Below are 16,058 nucleotides of genomic sequence, written 5' to 3'. Positions count from 1 at the left end.
CGATTTTTTTTACGATTCGCAATCATACCACGGCGTTCTGTACGTGCCGAGGAAGCGCCAAAAATCGGAAAATCCCAGATCCGACAAAAACTTTGGCCGCTACGAGCGTTTGAAATTCATCAAATTTTAACGGAAAATGACGACTTTTCTGTTTGCTAATAATACACATGTACGCGTCCTATTATATCTTATTATATAATAGAACGAGGAAAAAAACGCTTTTCTGGGAAAATTACTTAGCGTGCTCGGATTTTCAACATTTTTTTTTTTCAACGAAAGTACTCGGTCACCAGACTCCGGGAAAATTATTGGCGAAGGTCGGAAAATTTTTGCCGCTCGCCCGCGAGCGTTTTAAAATTTCGACCGTTTTCGAGAAAAACGCTCGCTGACGCCAGCGTTTTACGACTTGAGGTTTGAAATTTTCATCAGACCCGCCCAATGACATTCCTGAGATGTGATAAAAAAATCAATTCAATCCGTTCATTTTTCACCTTTTAACGAGCTTTTTTTTTTTTAAGTCCACGCGCATGGTTTTATTATGCGCAGTGATTCATTTCTGCTGATACGTTTATTATGAACCTTAATTATATGGTGTATTATGTATTATTATTAGGACACTATTTTGCATTCGCCCTATTTTAATCAAGGAATGTTATATGTTATATATAAATTTCAAGACGTTATAATTATTTAAGTTTGTACTTTCATTATAAGAACAGTACTAAGTACAGAGTTAATAATTTTCTTTTTTCTCATATATGATGTATGAGACTATGAGTTTATCTTTTGAATTGGGATTCATCTATGATAACTATGATGTTCATCGTTAAATCGCAGTTACCAATATATTTATCAAAATTAAATTTTTATTTTTATTTTTAATATTAATTTTATTTTAATATTAATTTTAATTTAAATTTACAGTGTGCCACTTATAATAACCTGCTAAATTTTTTTTTAATTATTCTATAATATAAACACAATTATTATAATTAGATTATTAATAATTTTTGTGTATAACAGGGGTGTATTTAAGAGAGATTGGCCCCTCCTTGAACAAGCGCTATCAATATTTTTTTAGGCAACTTCTAATATATAAGGACCTAATGTCCTTTTTTTTCATCATTACTTTAATTTTAGCAAAAAAATTTCTATAACATGTTTAACAAAGTAAAAAATATTAAATTTCCTCCTAAAATAATTTTTGAATAGGCCTAAAGGGAATACCTCATTAAGAGGCTTCAACCTTATACCCAATACATTTTACTATATTCTCTTTTTGAATTTTCCTGATTTTAATAATAACATTTTGAGATATAGTTTTCTATAGTTTTCACTGATTCTGAAGTAATATTTTTTCTGAAAAACACTTATCGCGTAGCCGGGTACTTCTACCGGAATCAGTGGCCTACTTATGATGACGGCCCGAAGAGGCTTACGCGCCGAAGGCGCGTAAGGCTCGAAGGGCCCCGGGTCTGGGGCGGAGCCCCAGCTAGGCGGAGCCTAGTACTTTATAATTAAATTGAATAAAATTAGTTGTTTTTACGTAGTTCTGATAACTAGCAAGGTTGAGTTCCGATTAAATGATTTCGCTATGGGAGGTGATGAAAAACCTTTGTGATAAATATCATCATAGAAGCTGTGTACTCTACCCGAGGGCTTTTTATTTGTATTACTATATCAAAACGTTAAAAAGGACTATTAGATAGGCAATAATGTAGAATACCGTAAATTTTTAATGAACAGTTATAATTAAAAAAAAAAACAATTATGGATATTCAATTAGTAATATCATGTAGTCTTAAATTTCAATACTTTTTTGTAATAAAAAAAAATTATTTTAATTATTGTGATACGGAATTGCTCTACGCTGACACTCACCCGCGTCTCTTTCGATATCAGCCGTCTACCTATTAATATGACAATCGGTTGTCATCGAGTGTCTCCCTGCTCTTGACACCGTAACAAGGCCGCCCGCTGACTATGCATTACTGATATCTCGTTTTGTTACGTTTCCGACGCTAACCTAACTGGTTTACGACTTAAGTGTGTGTCATTTTTTCACAATTGTGCAACTATACTCTATCTTTAGTGTAATTTGCTAAATAAATTATACTTATATACTTTCGAATTTTTGCACGATTGTGTAAACTATACGTTATCTAACTTGTGCGTCCGTGCTATTATTGGATTACGCGTCAATTGATACTATGTAATAAACAAAAATTAAAAAAGGAAGGAAGGGTAGAAAAGTGAGGATTAAGAGGGTTCAATTAATAATTCCATGTACTCTTAAATTTTAATACTCTTAACAATATAAAAAACAAATCTACTATATCTAGTTGAAGGTACTGTTGGTGATTCATCAAGTGGTAAGCAAAAAATTACTAACATTAAGTTAATTAATATTATAGGATTATCATTTTTTCATATTAATTTTGCTCAATAACTTTTAAATTGAATATAATATAATATATTATATTTATGTTTTCATAATATAAAATATTTATATAATGAAAATTTTACATAAATGTCAAAAAAAGTTTGTCAATGGGGATCTATTCCCTGAATCCTTTCCCATTTGATCACTACCAAAAGGGTAATTAAGGTATATTAATTAAAAATTATTGTTTTGGATCAATAAATTTAATGAAAATAAGATTAAATTTTCATACATTTTAAATATATTTCATTAGATAACGTGTGCATAACTATTTAATTTTTTTTTTTTTTTGATTATTTTAATTTATTCAATACTTCAAAAGGAACAGTTCCTTTAAAGAAATTAAAAATACATATTAATATTAAAACTCACTGTTAATTGTTAGTACTTACATTTTTAACGACTTTAACGAATGAGTTGATTATAATTTAAACGAAATTTAAATGAAATCATATAATATATGACGTAAAAAAAAGCAAACGGGAAATGTTTTACGTTTTCAAAAAATTAAAAAAATGTTTAATTTTAGTACTGTAATATTTACTTTTTACGTTGTTACATATATTTTATAGTATGCCCTATCTGTTTGGATGAGTTAAACATAGAAATTCATGTGACAACATGTATCCATACATTTTGTAAAGGATGTATAAAGAAATGGATAAAAATTCATGGTACATGTCCAATCTGCCGAAGTTCAATTAATTATGGTAATTAATTATAAAATAACAAATTTTATATGTAAATGGTATCTAAAAATAATTTGTAGCACTAAAAAATATTTCAATTGCACCAATGCCACTCACATACATAAGCATTTGCTTCTATATATTGTTTTTATAAATAAATAAAAATCAATAAAAACGTTGGGTATCTTGCCTAGTTATCGAACGATTAAAGATTAATTTTATTAAAAATTAGAATTACATATTTAAAGTTATGAATTCATTTCTAATCTCTGAATACACAATTTATAACTTTATGTAAAATTTGATTAAATAAATTAAGCGAAAGAAAACCTTATGAAACAACGTGTAAACAAGAATTTTGTAATGAATGTATGGAAACATGATGAACAAAATAAATTATGAACCCCGGGTGATACTATTTTTATCACTATACGTTTTTTGGTCTCACTCCTCCTCCTGTGGAGCTATAAAATGATTTTAATTACTGACAAAAAAATGATGATTTTTTTTGGTTTTTTTAACAGAAACGGATGGCACTAGTTCTGAAAGTAAGGTTTTTGATATAAGTTTTAAATGAAAGAATAAGTTATATTTTTAACAATAGCACAAATTAACGTTTAACTTTACAATTTAACAAAATGTTAATTTCTACAGATTTAAAAATATTTCAGTAATTTAACAACAAAATATATACATATACATAATATATACATTAATTTTTTGGGATTCAAAAACTCTTCGAGATTTTCCCAATAAAATAATTTACTATATGTGGTTAATCATTTTAAACAAATTTGCTTAAGGCAGCATGCGGGTAAAAAATGTTTATCGAAATATTGTTTGCGATGTTCAAAACCGCATAATTCTTTGTTACATTTCGTTCAGCGCACGCCAACTGTAACAGCTGATCTGAACGTAAACAATAACACACCGATATCCGAATTGGTAGAACAGATAGAAACAACGAGCTAGCACAACGCAATAGTTCTTACCTTTGAACAAGTCGTTTTATCAACCGCGGTAGTATCAGTACGAGACAATAACAATTAATAACAACCATCCCGTATTTTATTAGATTCCGGTTTACAGAGTTATTTTATTTCCGAATCATTAGTACGGGAATTAAAATTGAAGAAGAGAAAAATAGCTTATACAAAAATCGATATAGGCGAAACTGTAAAAAATATATCCGCGTCGGTTGAAATACTGATTGAGTCACATGTAAATAAATTTTGTTTAAATATAAAGTGTTTAGTGGTACCCAAAGTAACTGGTAGTTTACCTACACGGAGGATAAGTGAAAATGTGCAGATGCTAGGTCATATAGTATTAGCAGATCCATTGTTCATAAATACCCAAAAGGTGACGTATTATTGGGGGCGGAACAATTTTATGAAGTTCTTGAAACTGATCGGTTAAAGATATTTGAAGGTGGACCTACGGCTCAAAAAACAAAGTTTGGCTGGGTGATTTCCGGGCCCATTCCGGAAACGATTTACTATAACCTTAATACAAATAGTAAGAGTTGTCACGTGAGTGAAAATGTGATAATTGTAGTAATCGACTAGAAGGATTGTTAACATAATTTTGGAAATTAGAAACGATAGAAAAGGAATACCCTTTTACTTTAGAAGAAAATAAGTGTAAAGAAATATTTGATCATACAGAAACACGTGATGAAACCGGTAGATTTATAGTAAAACTACCATTTCGTAATCAACCAACTGGTCTCGGAGGTTCTTATGAAATAGCCAAGCGTCGATTGTTATGTTTAGAGAAACGATTTAAGAGCAATGTAAAATTAAAAGCTGAATATTCAAAAGTTTTGTTAGAATATGCAAGCTTAAGACATATGACGAAGGTAATTGATGAAAAGGAATAGGACAAGTCATTATGTTGTTATTTACCTCATCACGCGATGTATAATGAAAATAGTACTATTACTAAAATTAGGGTGGTATTCGACGCATCGTGCCAAACAGCATCGGGTATAAGTTTAAACGATTGTCTATTAAAAGGACCAACTATTCAAAATACTAAACTATTCAAGATGAATTAATATATATTTTAGCCAGGTTTCGCACACATAAGTTTGTTTTAACAGGCGATATTGTAAAAATGTACCGCCAAATAAGAGTTACCGAAGCGGATAAAAAGTTTCAACAAATATTATGGGGTGAAAATCTAGAGGATGCCATTTGGTCGTTTAAATTAGAAACTATAACGTATGGTACAGAATAAGCTAGTTTTTTAGCTACTGCTTGTCTAGAAAGGTTAGCTGATGAAGAAAAAACAAATTATCCCAAGGCATGTGAAGTACTTGGTTGTCATTTTTACATGGATGAATTACTTACAGGAGCGCAATCGAGAGAAGAAATTGTTAATATACAAAGTGAGCTTATTGCTGTATTGAAAAAAGCTGGAATGGAGTTGTCAAAATGGGCGTCTAATATACGATCATATGAAGGTAAAATTAAAGAAAACAGAAGGTCTGTGGTTTTAGGTTTATTATGGGAAGCACAAAGTGATTTTTTTAAATATAATGTGTTAAAAATGACAGAAAATAGTAATATTACAAAGAGAATTATTTTATCTTATATATCAACAATATTTGACCCATTAGAATTAGTCTGTACGGTAGTTTTACGATGTAAGCTACTGATACCGAAATTATGGCAATCGCGTATCGGGTGGGATGAGCCGTTATGAATAATTAGTAAACGAGTGGCGTAATTATATTGGCGATTTATTATTATTGAATGGCATATCGATAGCAAGACGGTGCGGTGAAATAGATAATTTTACTAATATACAGGTACACGGTTTTGCCGACGCATTATTGAAGGCCTACGGGGCATGTATATATTTAAGATGCACAAATAATAATGGAAATCATACAGTATACCTTATCGGCGCGAAGTCCAAGGTAGTGCCATCAAAAACAATAACATTACCGCGGATATTATATCGCGCGGTAGTGAGGCGAGGCAACTGGTGCAAAATGAACGATGGTGGAATGGCTCAGTAAATACGAAGATGAATGGCCTATTAATTTTGATAGTCTAATATTAAATGACAAAGAATTGGAAATGGAAGCTAAAGGTGTTCAAGCATTGACAATTATTGCAAATTCAGAATTTTCGTTATTAACGCGATGTTCCTCATTAAATAAAATATGACGTACTATGGCATATTGTTTGCGATATAGGGATCGTATAAAAAAGGATATAAATGGTAAACCATTAAATAGAATGACAGGTCATATTTTAGTACACGAGGTGGAACGAGCTGAAAAGGCATTAGTGCATATAGTTCAAAATGGATATTTTTCTCAAGAAATAAAATGTTTAAAAAGGCCAAACGGTCAAGTATCACAAAAGAGTAAACTTTTCGTCTATAACCGTTCTTGGATAAAAGTGGATTACTTAGAGTAGGCGGAAGATTAAAAAATGCAGCATCATTAGAGACTTTTCAAAAACATCCACTGATTATACCGGCTAAGAGTAATTTTACTAAATTGTTACTTAAAAATGAGCATGAAAGGTTATGTCATAGTGGTCCACAAGCTGTTTTAGCGTCCATAAGGCAAACATTTTGGCCATTAAATGCAAGGAATACAATTAAAGGAATTACATTAAATTGTCTGCGTTGTTTTCGATAACGTCCCATCATGGTGCAGCCCAAAATGGGGAACCTGCCAAGCGATAGAGTTGAACCTTCTCGAACTTTTAAGATAAGCGGAGTAGATTTCTGGGGGCTAGTGATGTTAAAGAGCAGTCTAAAAAAAAAATGCACCATTAAAAATGGCTTATGTTAGTATGTTCGTTTGTTTTTCAACTAAGTACATATTGAGTTGGTAAATGGATTAAGTACGCAGAACTTTATACTAGTATTACAGAGGTTTATGGCTAGAAGAGGAAAAATCAGTGTGATATATTCAGATAATGGCACAAACTTTCATGGTACAGATCGTCAGTTAAAAGAGGTGTATGAGTTATTTTATTCAGAAGCGCATAAAAAGGAGTTATTTGAGCATTTTACAAATGAACGTATTGAGTGAAAGTTCATACCTCTGTGCTCTCCACATTTCGGGGGTTTATGGGAATCTGCTGTTAAAAGCATGCAAGGGCTCATAAAAAGAATACTGGGCGAATCACATTTAACGTTCGACGAAATGTACGCCGTGCTTACACGCGCTGAGGCTTGTCTGAACTCATGTCCTCTCACTCCTTTGTCTCCTTGTCCAACCGACATACCTGTGCTAACTCCTGGTCATTTTTTAATTGGTGAAGCATTGACTACATTACCAGAGAGAGACGTAAGCGATAATCCGTCAAATCGATTAGATCGTTGGCGTAGAGTAAATAAATTTTCTCAATAAATATGGAAAAGCTGGAGTAGGGAATATCTTTCACAACTTCAAACTCGCTACAAATGAGCAAAAGAAAAGTGACCTAAACTGTCAGTGGGTTTCAACGTCTTAATAAAAGAAGAAAATCTCAGCCCTCTGGCCTGGCGATTGGGCCGAGTATTAAGTGTTATATGTGATAAGGATGGTGTGATCCGCACAGCAAGGGTAAAAACAGTCTTTGGTGAATACTTACGAGCAGTTCGAAATTTAAGTCCATTGATTTATTAAAATTTATTTTTTGTCAATTTAAATATTTGTGTAACCTGTTTGTTATTTTAAAATGTTGGTTTTTTGCAATTTGTTTTGTGTTTTATATATATATATTGATTTGTTAGATAAATTATATATTGATTTTGGTTAATCAAAGTGGGCGGCTTGTTTGATATTTGGGAAAAAACAATAGATATTTTTTGTTATAGAATAGGTGGGGAACGGTGCAGCATAGGTTTTGTGTTTGTAAGTCAGTCAAAAACCGGACAACGAATGATGAGTTCGGCGCACTTACGCGCACCTAAAGTTTTAAACTAAAATAAAGTGTTTTTAGTCAAAATTTAAAATACCGAAAATTACCGACCACAAACACTTTATTAAATTTAAAATATGTATTCCCATTAAACAAAGTTAACACTCTTATCAGGCATAAGGGATGACTTAATCTTTTTAGTATTGCTATAGTTTTATATATTTCTATTTAAATCATCCTTTTACCTTATAAGTTAACTTTTATTTTTCTTCAATGGTAGCATACATAAATAACTAGCTTATAAAATAAAAAAAAAACTTTATAAGAACTGGTATATAATAACTTTTGGATATGTATTTACAGACTTTCAATATATGTGTATTTTATTATAGCGAAAACTTTATAAAAAAACATGTTAATATGAATTGTACAGTGAATGTATGGAAACATTATTATAAAATAAATGGTTATACTAATTTTATCACTGGAAATTTTTCATCTTCGCTGCCCCTCCATTCAATTATTAATAACTACAAACCAAAAATGATTATTTTATTTTTTACTTTGACAGGCTCGGATAGCACAAGCTCTGAAGATGAAACTATGCAGAGTAATTTTTATCATATAAGCTTATAAGAATAAGTTATATTTTGATGTTCTTTTTTCAATAACACAAGTTAACGTTTAATTAATAAAAAAGAAATTATCAAAAAAAAATTAATTTTAATGTAAATAATTATTTATTAATAAAATATATTATTATTCTAATTTTAGCTACGATGCGAAGCAGAGAAGGTATTAATTTTATTATGATGTGTTTTTTTTTTTTTATGCCTGTTGCCACTTTTTCTCAGGTCTCACTGGACCAATTTCTTTCAAAAATACGTCAAAAGATCACAAATCGTATCTAATTAAAGACATTACCCTTAAAAATCGAAAAAAATTCCCTCATTCCCCGCAAATGGGGAAAATATCCAAAAAAATTACAAATTTAAAAATCGCTAATTTTCGAAATTTTTTCACTTTTTTTTTTTAAAACTTCCATAACTTTTTGAAAAATCAACATAACTTTTTTTTATACTAAAACTTTAGATATTTACCTTTCATTTGATATCATTTATTTGGAAATCTATCATTTAACCTGCTCATTAGGGGGGATTTAAAATAGCAACTTTTTTACAAAAATTCATCTTTCATTTGACATACTTTTTATTAAAATTGGACAATTTTCTCTTATATAGGGTGCGTTCAAAACTTGAAATATTAAAAAAAACATAGATCTTTTTCAACTGAACTTTTGAAAATGTTCCGGAAATACTGCGTCCTTTAAACATATATCAAATCAAAGGTTATGTTATATACTATAAAATGAAAAAAAAAATTTGTTCCGACGACCTATCTTCTATGCGCAAATGGCTACCATGTTCAAAAATATGCTATTTTAACAAATTTTTTTTTTTTTAATTAAACACTATCTACAGATTTGCATCGAAGCGTTTTTTATGATAGTGATTTTAATCACTGTCAGATATTATCTATACTGGATCCAACTATGCCACGACCCACTCTGCGGCCACTTCACTGTGTTGGGTTTTTTTTTTGATCAGTTTATAATATAATATATTATTAAATTTGAATATTATGAAAAATATTACATAAAATGTCTACTTTACTATGTTTAGGAGGTGTAGTGTTTCATTTCATCCCCGCAGCTGACGGTAAGCTATAAATTAATAACATACAGTTAGATGCTAATAAAAAGTTCATTTGATAAATAATAGAATTTATTAAAACAATATCCTTAATATATTAGTTTTATCAGTCATTTCTAGTGATCCCAAAAGTCTAGACTCATTTACAACATATCCTATTTTAATATAACACTCTTATATTTTGTAACATGGACCTACTATAAATTAATTAATTTTTGAAATTTGTTTTCATATCCTAATTCATTGTTTCAATTTTAGCTTCGATGCGAAGCTGAGAAGGTATTGGTTTTACTAAGATTTTTTTTTTTATTTTTTTTTTTATTTTTTTTTTTGTGTCTGTTACCACTTTTTCTCAGCTCTCACCGAACGGATTTCTTTCAACGATACGTCAAAAGATCACAAATCGTATCTAGTCGAAGACATTACCCTTCAAAATTGAAAAAATTTCCCTCGTTCCCCGTAAATGGGGGAAACCTCCAAAAAAATTACAAATTTAAAAATCGCTAATTTTCGAAATTTTTTCAATTTTTTTTACTAAAAACTGCCGTAACTTTTTCAAAAATGAACATATCAATATAATTTTTTTTTTTATAGATGCTTGATGTCTTTACCTATTATTTGGTATATTTTGTTTGTAAATTAAACCATTTTTCTGCCCACAGGGGGGGATTTAAAATGACAACTTTTTCACAAAAAATTAACTTTTTTAACTTAACTTTTGAAAATGTTCCGGAAGGTCTGACACTTTTATATATATCTTAAATTAAAGCTAATGTAATATACTTTAATTTGAAAAAAAAAAATTTGACCTCTGGACTTGTCTTCACGGCGAAAATGGCTACCGAATGCTATTTTCGTGTGAAAATTCTCGATTTTATGATTTATATTATATTTAACTTTATAATGCTATAACTTATTGAAAAGTTTATGGATCCACACAATTTTTTTATGACAAATAATATTTTTTAATAAACCCTTTTTCATTCGACATACTTTATCTTAATCGAGATATTAATAAGGAACCAGCAGATCAAGTAGCTTTTGGAATAAAACACCAATTTTTTTAAAATTAAACACTATCTAAAGATTTGCATCGAAGCGTTTATTTTTGATAGTGATTTTAATCACTGTCAGATATCATTATACTTGATCCAACTATACCACGTCACAACTGTGCCGCGACCCCCCTGTGCTGGGTTTTTTTTTTTTTGTTACATAGTATCAATTAATAATTCTAAATTCATTCTAAATTTGTGTTTAAATGCATTTCATATTTATTATTTGTGTAATGCAATTAAATATCTTTATTTTGATGAGAACTACTATTAATTTTCATTTTGTTCAATTTAATAGTGTAATTTTATTTCTGAGATGGTTATCTGGCATAGTCTATATAAGGTTCAATTGAGTAAAAAAGTTTATTTTTAAATACTTTTACATTTAAACTAATAATCGTTTAATTTCAACAAAATAAATTTAAAAAAATAAATAAAATTTAATGGTTTAGTATTTGAACAATAAAATCTACTATAATTTTAATTTATTTGTTAATAATGTAATCTTTTCTTGAATTTGAATACTATTATAAATATAAAATAAAAAACTGATCTACTATGTTTAGGTGTAAATTTAAGTCCTGTTTCCCCAGCAGCAGGTAAGCAATAAATTATTATAATTTAATAAGGTGTGTCTAAAAAGTTCATTTGAATTATAATACAATTTATTAAGAAAATATCTATCATATATTAGTATCATAATTGATTTTTAGTGATCCTAATTATGTAGACCCATTTACTATGTATCCTAAGTAGGGGTGTAAAGTATGAGCTGGGACCTCCCCAAAACGGCCCCGGCCATTTCCTCTCCCTAGGTGGACGGGCGGTGTATACAACCGGGAGGGGGATATGGTGAAAGGTCGATGTTTCTCGTTCCTAGATAGCATTTCGTTATACCATGGTACAAGTTACCTTGGTATATGCATAGTATACCTAGGTAGATGGAACATCATATAGTATATCTTGATATATTACAGAATTTTAAAAATTACATAATTTTAGAATTATATGAAAATATACAGAAAAGTGAAAGGTGCAATCGAGCGGCGGCGGCGGCGGCTTATTAACCCAACGAAACCCAACTATGACGTGTATTGTTCATAGAGGGTCTCCCTTCCTTGACTCAAGTATGTACTAAAACAGCAGTCCAACTATTTAACCCTACAAAGAAGGGGAGGCGATGATAAAACTCATCATAAGATGACCATTATTATAATATTAAAGTAAATAAATAAATATGTGCAATATTTCATAAGAATTCAGTTATTTTGTAATTAAAGAGAAAATATTTAAAAATCGATAGTTTAAATTAATTATTATAATATTAAGTTACATTATTGCGTTTGTTAATAGATATTTTTTTTTGTTAATGTGTAAACGTTATTGGATAAAACATATGTATACATATTGAGTATACACATACTCTATTACATAAATTTGTATAAAAATATTTAGAAATCGTGACTTTAAATTTAATTATTATGATATTAAAGTGAAATCACTTAAGCGGTGAACGAAAAGGCTAGTTTACAGAGATATGTGATCTGTAATTTGCCGACCCTCGATGAAAATTTGTCATTTTTCCGCATAAATGAGTATTTTCACATAAAAAACTGATTATTACTTGAGTAAAATTAATAGTGTTGTATCACTTAAACGTTTTAAAAAATGTTTTCTTGTGACAAGTGTGAAAAAGTGTACGTTGTCAAAAAACTGTTTTTAACTGCTGCATAGGAAAATACATGACGGTATACGATTTAAGTGTTATTTATGCTCATCTACTACTTTTTCGGACAAATGCGGATTTGTACAGTTATAATGTATTGTATACCCTGGTATATTCATAGTATACCGAAGTAGATGGAACATCATATAGTATATCTTGATATATTATAAAAAATTGGAGCTATTTTAAAAATTACATAATTTTAGAATTATTTGAATGCAGAAAGTGAAAGGAGTAATCAAGCGCCGACAGCGGCTATTAATCAAACGAAACCCGACTATAGCTATGTGATGTGTAGGCCTTTGGTCATAGAGAGCCCACTTACTTGAATAACGTATGTATTAAAACAGTAAATCAGCGGTTTACCCCTACGTAGAAGAGGAGGTGATGATGAAACTCATCATAAGGTGATCATTATTATGATATTAAAGTAAATAAATAAATATGTATAATATTATACTATTTCATAAGAATTGAGTTATTTTTTTAATTTTAGAGAAAATATTTATACGTTTGAAATAATATTTTATCAAATTCTTTTTTGATTATTCAGTCACACTACCGCGTTTGTTAATAGACATTAATGTGTAATCGTTTTTGTATAAAACATGTATACACATAATCTATTACATATATTTGTATACAAATATTTAGAAATCGAGAGTTTAAAATTAATTATTATGATATTAAAGTGAAATTACTTAAGTGATAAAGAAAAGAGTTAGTATACGGGGATATGTGTCCTATGATTTGCTGACCCCCCTATGAAAATATGTGTTTTTTCCGCATAAATGAGCGTGAAATCGTTGATAAAGTCACAGTGTCATCAAGAACCCTCAGCTCTAAGAAGAAGACTCTACTCTATGAACAATATGGATGCCGAACCTGTAAGAAAACAACGTTATGTTTATGTTGCACCGACACCGCCAGCTGAAATGATCGATTCAAGCAGTTANTCACCAGCCGAGATGATTGACTCTAGCAGTTACACTATTGCGTTCAGCGACAGAAAATTTTTGCAAGTGGGCCTGAATCCAAAGGATGACTTCAATGTTACGGTATGCATTATTACTCCTTCACGATATATTAGTATGTCAGCGGACTATTTAAATATTATTTACGGCATGATGGATGAAATATCATTATTTCTACAATCACCTCCGGTAAAAGGAGAGAACATTATGTTATACCAAAATGTCGATTTTAATATAACCAAAGTATTGTACCGTGATACCATGCATTTAGTATTAGAATCCAGAATAGTGGATGGGTGTCGAGTGTTATTAAATAACGAAAACATTAATAGACTCATGGACTTACAGTGTACTATTAACAGTACAATATCAAGAAAAATAAAAACACGTTTACTATTAAGCCATCAAATAGACCGCATTATACAATACGCCGACGGTAAATGGTCGGGCCCTAAAATTCAACAATCAAACAATGATGAANCGGGCTCTAAAATTCAACAATCAAACAATGATGAAATGGTTAATTTTATAAGAAGTTTGAACGACATTGAAATATGCGATACTATTCCTAAAGGCGTCAGTAATTACATAAGTGAGCTGAAAAATTTAGCATACAATGTAATAGTTGATCGTTGTATCAAGTCATGGTCCGAGGGCACGCTTCAAATTAATGTGAGTTTAATGAATATAGATTGTCATAACCTTTATTGTTATTAAATTTATAATTTGTTTTAGGAAAAAGAAGAAATGTATGACGAAAATGATGGTCTGGCATTTTTCGATACAACAGTGTTTACCCGAGAAAATAGTTATAGTCCATGGGCTTCACAATGACCGAAATCCAATCACGTCAGAAAATTAACTTATATTAATAATTTATAAACAATAACTTTATATATTGTACTAGTTTCTTATAATAAACTTATAATCTAAAATGAAAAACAATTTTTTTTTTTATATAATATATTTATTTCATAATAATAATAATAATTCAAGGTTAATAATAAATGTTTACATAAACGTGTAAAAAAATGTTAAAATATACGGACAGTTCCGTCAAAAGGTGTATATGTAAATACATTGTCTGAAATTACTAGAGCATATGCAGTTGTATTACCAGGGAACGCGGCTGATGCTTCAATTTCAATACGTAGGTCAAAAGACGAGACTGTAATTGTATCGTTCTGCTTTGACATGTCGATTACGGCAATAGGTATTAAATTATGAAATTGTTTTTTATTTACTAAAGGCGAACACCAAGGTCTATCATAATAACTCTTTTGAAAATTAACATAGTAGGAAAATAAAATACTAAATAGCTTACAGTCAAAATTACATCTTACATCGATGTACGGGTAAACTTCTGAATTTAAATGGACTTTAAGATTTGTTAAATTACAATGATCGAATTCAGACATTGATTTACTTTCACTATTTTTACGGTCTGTTTGAAACCCTACTATAACATAACGGGGCTTTTGAAAATTATTACATGTTTTAACGGTCCACGAAAACGATTTGTTTTGTGGTACAAACGGATATTCACACAGTTCCCAATTTCTATGGGCGCAATGTATAGGCTTTTTACTATCTAAAACTCTAAGTAATTTTAATTGTTCCTTTTCGGTCACTTTGACGATTGGCATATTCCATACAACTTTTGTTAGTTTAATTGATACTGTAGACAGTTTTTCTTTTACTGTGGTACTCGTATCTAATAGCTNAATACTGTAGACAGTTTTTCTTTTGCTGTGGTACTCGTATCTAATAGCTTGACAACCACATTATCATCAGAAGTTCCCGTGCTGCATTTAAGTTTTTCAGAGGACTCTTTCACATTGAATAATTTGGTTACGTTAATGTCTGATGAACTCCTCGTACATATTAATGATTGGGTACAGTTTAATAGTATTTTTTTATAATCTTCGGCAAACCCTAGTACATGTATAGTCATTTTAACTATGGAGCAAAATAAAGTTCCAATTTTTTTTTCATATTGAAGTACATTACATAAGTTTTAATTTAAGATATATATAAAAGTGTCTGTATTTCGGGACACTTTCAAAAGTTAAGTTTAAAAAATCAACTTTTTTGTAAACAATTGTCATTTTGAATCCCTTTCTCCTTGTGTGCATATTAAAAAAATATATACACTAAATGATAGGTACATATCTACAATATTTATTAAAAATAAATGTGTTTGTATTCATTCATTTTTTCAAAAAGTTATAGCAGTATTAGAAATTTTTTTCAATATTTGAGGGTAATTTTTTTGGCTAGATATGATTTGTGATCTTTTGACGTATCGTTAAAAGATATCGGCTCGTTGAGACTTGAGAAAAAGTGGAAACAGACACACAAAAAAAAACACATCATAGTAAATTTATTGAAACTTCGAATCGAAGTTGAAAAATTAATTTTTATAGATTTTAAAATGTTTTAATAATTTAACAATAAAATATATTGAATTTATAATATATGTGCTCTTAAATTTGAATACTTTTAGCAGTATAAAACAAATAAAAAAACCTACTATATTTAAATGTAGATAATGGTGATGAATCATCAAGTGGTAAGCAAAAAAT

General features: G+C 29.7%; 1 protein-coding gene across 1 annotated transcript in view; it reads left to right on the top strand.

Annotated features, from left to right (window-relative positions):
• The window catches only part of LOC126894731 (E3 ubiquitin-protein ligase Iruka-like), a 30,688-nt gene that overhangs the window by 6,742 nt on the left and 7,888 nt on the right, over window positions 1–16,058 (top strand). The window contains exons 3-10 of the mRNA XM_050665955.1: window positions 2,343–2,372; window positions 3,016–3,153; window positions 3,657–3,680; window positions 8,578–8,616; window positions 8,781–8,801; window positions 9,689–9,724; window positions 11,340–11,372; window positions 16,022–16,045. Coding sequence (XP_050521912.1) covers window positions 2,343–2,372; window positions 3,016–3,153; window positions 3,657–3,680; window positions 8,578–8,616; window positions 8,781–8,801; window positions 9,689–9,724; window positions 11,340–11,372; window positions 16,022–16,045 — 345 coding nt within the window. The remainder of the gene's footprint in view (window positions 1–2,342; window positions 2,373–3,015; window positions 3,154–3,656; window positions 3,681–8,577; window positions 8,617–8,780; window positions 8,802–9,688; window positions 9,725–11,339; window positions 11,373–16,021; window positions 16,046–16,058) is intronic.

Source organism: Daktulosphaira vitifoliae, unplaced genomic scaffold (assembly GCF_025091365.1).
Source record: "Daktulosphaira vitifoliae isolate Bord-2020 unplaced genomic scaffold, ASM2509136v1 Scaffold_1, whole genome shotgun sequence".
NCBI lineage: Eukaryota > Metazoa > Arthropoda > Insecta > Hemiptera > Phylloxeridae > Daktulosphaira > Daktulosphaira vitifoliae.
This window is presented reverse-complemented; position numbering and strand designations above follow the sequence as displayed.